General features: G+C 39.3%; 1 protein-coding gene across 3 annotated transcripts in view; it reads left to right on the forward strand.

Moving 5' to 3' along the window:
* Magi2 (membrane associated guanylate kinase, WW and PDZ domain containing 2) overlaps positions 1 to 6,000 on the forward strand; it is a 1,234,898-nt gene that overhangs the window by 816,056 nt on the left and 412,842 nt on the right. For all 3 annotated transcript variants that reach the window (XM_050139790.1, XM_050139791.1, XM_050139792.1), the window contains one exon: positions 1,999 to 2,209. In XM_050139790.1, the coding sequence (XP_049995747.1) occupies positions 1,999 to 2,209 (211 nt within the window). The remainder of the gene's footprint in view (positions 1 to 1,998; positions 2,210 to 6,000) is intronic.

The following is a 6,000-nucleotide window of genomic DNA, read 5'->3' on the forward strand; positions in this document are numbered from 1 at the left end:
TTAATGGGAGATAAGCTACAGTGGGGAAGCAGAAGCATCAACATCTCAAAGATTAACATTAGAAAACAGCACAAAAGTGACCCCATGAAGTCTCTCTCTTGGCCAAAATGTTTGTTCCCTAATCTCATCCCAAGAAAACAGTCCCTGAATTATCTTATTCCCCTACCCACTGATGAAGCTCTGGAAGGAGACCTTCGTAATAGTCATTTCCATTTTTACTCCCAAACCCTAGACTTTATAATAAAGGAGAGAAGTCCATGCTTCAGCAGATTCTCAATGCACTTTTCTTCCCCTGTAAGAACATTACCTTTAGTAAGCATTCCAAGTTTCCCAAAATGTGAATTCCAATTTGCATTTAACTGTATTACCCTAGATTTAGTATTTCTTGCTTTATGTATGTTTTTTTCTTTTCTCGCTGTATTTTGAGATCTACATTCTGATCAGATACCAGGATACAGGTAGAGTAATTTTCAGGGAAGCTTGCTGGCTTAAGTAAGAATGCATTAGCACAGATAGGTGGACTCTTGGCATGGTGAAGTTCTTAGGTTTCTGTTTTTATTGACTCCCTCAGGTTGGTAAAGAGATTTTTAGGCATCTTTGAGCTCAGTGTTGAACAAAAGGAATACTCTCGTTCTGGTTTACATATTTCCTAACATGCAATCATGTTTCTTGGATGTTTTGTAATACAAATTCTAATTGGCATTAATAATATAAACCTAGAGACAGATATTAGTGTTCAACCTGAAGGTCAGAAAAGCAAAACAACCAGCCACTGACTCTTACCTCTACCTCAGTCTGAAATGATGATCCTGCTTCCAGGAATCTTTAAAATGAGGCTGCATCTGAGAGCCATCTCCTCCAATCTTCTATTCCTCTTTAGGGATGGGATTAAAGGTGTGTACCACTACTGTCCAGTTTCTCTGGCAAGCTACTGTGGCAATTGGGGTTGAAGGTGTGTGCCAGATGTTTTGATTGAGGAAACCATTATGGAACTAGCAAGAGACCTGGCACTAGAAAAATTGCCAGCAGTCCACAAGGATGAGCACAGCTAAGACCCTAAGCAAGACAGCAGAGAGTGACCAAACTGGCCTTGCCCTGTAGTTAGACTGATGAATACCTTAAATAAAACCTTCATCCAGCAACTGATGGAAACAGAGGCAGCGACCTGCAGCAGAGCCCTGGGCTGAGCTCCCAAAGTCCAGTGGAAGATTGGGAGGAATGAGAATATGAGCAAAGAGGTCAAGACCAAACAGTCTTTGGTTCTGTGAGTTTTCTATGGCGGCTGTCACAAACCACTAGATGTATAGTGTCTGAATATTGTATTTGTACTGTATTCTAGCTCCGAAAGTTACAAGCTGATGTGGGTCATCACACACTAACATTGACATGCTGCCAGGGTTGGCTTCCTTTCTGGTGGCTCTCAGGAAGGAAGTAGTTCCTTGCCTGTTCTGCATATAAAAGTCACCCATGTCCAAAGCCAATCAGACTGTAGCACCTCCATCTTCTCTGTAGCCAAGGATTCTTCTAATCTTTTCTGGCTGACTCTTTGGCTTTTAAGGTTGTTTGCGACTGTAGTGAACTCACTTGAGCAATCAGAGATAATCTCCTGTCTCAAGGTCTTATATTTAAAAATATCGACAAATATTCTTTTCCCATGCAAGGTAAATATCTAAGCATTAGGCCATGAATGTCTTTAGATTATCAATATCAATATCAATATCAATATTGTCTACCACTCTTGTGTTAAGAAAATATCCTTACAGTTCATCTCTCCTATCGAGTAAGCAACAGTATTTTAATTGAACGATTGACAGCAATGATGAATGAACCGTGGACTTAAGTCAATGTGCTGAAAATTTCCATAGTATTTTGCTAGTGTGTCTGTTCAGAACTATTCCCTACTAGCTTTTGCGGTACTTCATCCCTGGCTCAGCTCATTCCAAACTTCTTCACAGTTTCTTGGCTAGAGCCACTGACCGTGGGCTCTTCTTCTTGCAGAATCCAGTGACCATGAGGACAAAAGTGCAGGTGCCTCAGGGGAGACGCCCTCCCAGCCTTACCCTGTACCCATATACAGTCAGCCTGAGGAGCTAAAGGACCAGGTGGATGACACGAAGTCGGTGAAGACCGAGGAGAACGAGGACTTGGACCCCTTGCCTGATAACTGGGAAATGGCCTACACGGAGAAAGGCGAAGTCTACTTCATTGAGTGAGTTTCAGGCATTTCCTCCAGCATTGCCCCAAAGACCATAGCAAGAAATTAGTTGTATTACTAATGTAGATATGGACAAAGAAAACATGGGTGTATTATTGTTTCTGCTAACAACTCAAAATGAGATATTGCCTCCATAGAGATAAGATAACAGCTACCCATAGCAAAGAATGAATGAAGTAACTGTCACACTTTTAACAATAGGATATTAAAGAGACAAATCTCCACGTGTTGTTATTTTCAGATTAAAAGGACTCTCAATTCCTCATGTTGTGGTAACCCCCCCCCCTGTTGAAATAGGAGCTACCCCCCAACCAAAATATTATCTTCCTTGCTACTTCAGAACTATAATATTTGAAACTGTTTTGAAGCATAACATAAGTATTTTTGAAGATAGAGTTTTACCAATGGAGCCACGATCCAAGATTGAGAACTCTAGCTATAATGGATCCTTAAAAAAAAAAAAAAAAAAAAATGTTTGCCTGCTGCCTGCACAAACATTTCCTCAAATGAGAGCTTCCTAGCTGTTGATAGCCAGAAATATATAATATTATGTCCAGGACTTGGGTAGAATGCAGTTGTTTCAAGCAAAGTATTTGCTGGTGACAAAAAGCAAAGGTTTTAACAGTTGACAGTGGACTCTGAGGTCAGGAGTCAATAAGATAGTTTGTATAACAATCAAACTTCCTTCTGCTGACCGCCATTGTTTTTGCTACTTGTTAGTTTCTTTTGAGTGGTAGTGTTTGATGCTGCTCACCGTTTTTTAAAATTTTATTTTATTTATTATGTATTCACTTTCTAGGACACACTATCAGATCTCATTACAGATGGTTGTGAGCCACCATGTGGTTGCTGGGAATTGAACTCAGGACCTCTGGAAGAGCAGCCGGTGCTCTTAACCTCTGAGCCATCTCTCCAGCCCATGCTCACCATTTTTATTGCTTACCAAAGAAACAGAATATTAATCATTAGCTCATAAGTGATAGTCAATCCAAACTGTTATTCTTTCCAAACTTTTTCTAAAATATTTATAATTGTTATAATCTTATATTATAGAAATATTTATATTTCTTTTAGCAATATATCCAGCTTTCATGTCTGTTATAGCTATTAGAACAACTTTTAAAATCATAATTAACATAATTGTCCTTATTTAGCAACATAGACCATTATAATTTTATACATGTATACAATTTATAATAATTTTATCAAGGTAATTAATGTTCCCATCATCTCATATATTATTTCTGTATGTTGAGAACCCTCTGACTCTCCTCCTCCAGTTTTATGTAATGGATAATTAATAGCTGGAAACTGTAGATACCCTATGGTTCCACTCAGAGAATAATTTTTAAAAGACACTCTAAAGTTGAAAGGTCTTGATCCAAAATTAAATCATTGATATGAATAAGACAATCAAAATGTTAATTAGAAATGATAAAAGCTAAAATTTTGCAAATCTCCGTCAACTCTTTCTTTCCAAATTCGATGAACCTCAAAGGAAAAGAAAATAATAGAAATTGAAATTCTCAGTGTTGGAAGTAGATAAAAATACCTATGCTCTGACAACTCAAGAAAGATATTAAAATTGTCTTCCCTTTTCCAACTTGCAGTGACTTATAACTTAGATCTCCATAGGCAGAGCTCAGTTGTGAAATTGAAATGTTACCACATACCAATATTTAATTCTCACATGAAGGTGGAAACATCGATACAAGTGGCCCAAGGAGTCCATAACCAGGTAATTACTTGGTGCTCTGCTTGACTCCAGCATGGATGAGAAGTGCAGGATTTTACTAAAATGAACCACTAACCTCCATATCTTGGCAAATTTAAATTAGTTTTTTTTTAAGGAATAAGATCTCTTGCATGATTTTTATTTATATAATCAATGACACCGAGCCATCTGCTATCAGTTGGTTGAAAGGAGGAAGTTATGTAGATGTTGTTAAATATAACCAACTAAAAATCCTAGAAACATAATTTTGATATTGATGAAAATAGCAAGGCTTCATTACAAACCAAGTAAGACGCTGACGTCCAGAGCAATAGTGTTCAGAGCAACGAGACTGATAAAATACATGCATTAATTCTGTAACACAGGATAGGTAAAGATACGTGGACATAATGAAATAAAATACACAAGTTGATTAAGGAATCATTTCTATATAATGTTTCTAATAATACAAACAGGAAAACCTCCTTGATTTGTGCTTATAACATGAACTTTGCTCTTTAATTCGCTCAGGTTTAGGGACTACAAGGGATTTTGGATAACAAGAGCCATGTCCTCCCATTTATAGTAAGCAATGGGGTTCTGTCTGGGCATGGGAGGACATCACAAAAATGATGCTACTACTCTTCCCTCAGTTGCCAGTATTAGAATTCAAAGACTCATAACATTTTGTTCTAGCTGTCAATCTTATTATCAGGTCAGGAAAGAGAAACAAATTGTCCTAAACAGTAAACGGCATTTGGATTTTATGTAAACGATAAACCTAGACAAGACCTAAGAGGTGGTCTTACGTGAAGGTACCATGGAAAAGACAACGTACACAAAGAAAGATGTCACTGGGAACTTGCTTACAGTTTAGAGTCCATGACGAGCTTGGCAGCAGGCAGGCATAGCACTACAGCCGTGTCTGGACTCTTCTATCTTGAGACAACAGTGACGCAGGAAGAGACAGAGAGAGCTAACAGAATGGCCCTGGGGCAGTAGCTGAGACATTTTGGTCCACAAGCTAGAGGCAGAGAGGGAGATAGTCAACTAGAAAAGGCTGGGCTTTTGAACCTTTAGAGCCCATCCCAGTGACACCCCTCCTCCAAGGACACACCTCCTAAACCTTCCCAGACATTTTCACTGAGTATCAAGCTTTAGAACGTGAGCCTTTGGAGGAAGCCATTCCCACTCCAACCACCACAGAGGAAAAAAGAGTGAGATGACGGACTTGGGAAGTTACACCATGGGGATAGAACAGAGCTGTCCTGGTACAGGAACTGTTCTTACAAAGGCCTTCATCTCTGCATAAACTGGAGGTAATCTACCACAAAAAAAAAATCCTCAGAAATCGCTGCTTGCTTTTTCATTTTGCTATATCATTAGTCCTTTTGGAAGGCAAGCAGCAAGGAATTGACATTTTCATTTTTTCCTGTGAGGTTTTGGATTTTTTTATCTTTTAATCTTTTCTATGATGCTAGGGGGAAGGATCAATCAGAAATATATTGGGAACAGAGATAGGTGTAGGTGGGAAACTAAGACAGAGTGGGGTAAACAGTTCATGTCTATTGAGGCTAGAGAAGTGATATCAGGATAACAGGAAGTTGTTGGACAGCGAGACCCTTCTTAGGTACTGAGCTAGGATGCTTCCAAGAGGAGCCTTTGAGCACAGTTACAGTAACAGAACGGCAAACAAGAACAGGCAGAAACACAGGAAAATTCTGATGCCTACAACAGCCGTATGTTCAGCTTTTCCTTTCCTGCTGGGTAAGAAAACCTCCAATCGTTTAGTAATTCTCAAAAACACCAATTTCCCACTCTGGTCTAAAATGAATAGTTTCTTAGAATGCAAAAGGAAATGTCATCTAAATAAGTAAGCCAAATATTTATTCCAGTGTTTGAAAAGAGGAAAACGTAGGGTAGTGAGAAAGAAAGTGGAAGATAAAGAAGAAAGGTGAGCCGGGTGGGGGAGGAGCTTCCCTTGGTCCTGCTGGCCAGAGCTGGCCACGCCTCCCTGCTCCTCACCTTCAGCAGGGACAGACAGCTCCCAGCAGGGACCTCTCCCCGGCAG

This window comes from Alexandromys fortis, unplaced genomic scaffold (assembly GCF_014885135.2).
Source record: "Alexandromys fortis isolate MF-2015 unplaced genomic scaffold, M_Fortis_MF-2015_v1.1 scaffold_38, whole genome shotgun sequence".
NCBI lineage: Eukaryota > Metazoa > Chordata > Mammalia > Rodentia > Cricetidae > Alexandromys > Alexandromys fortis.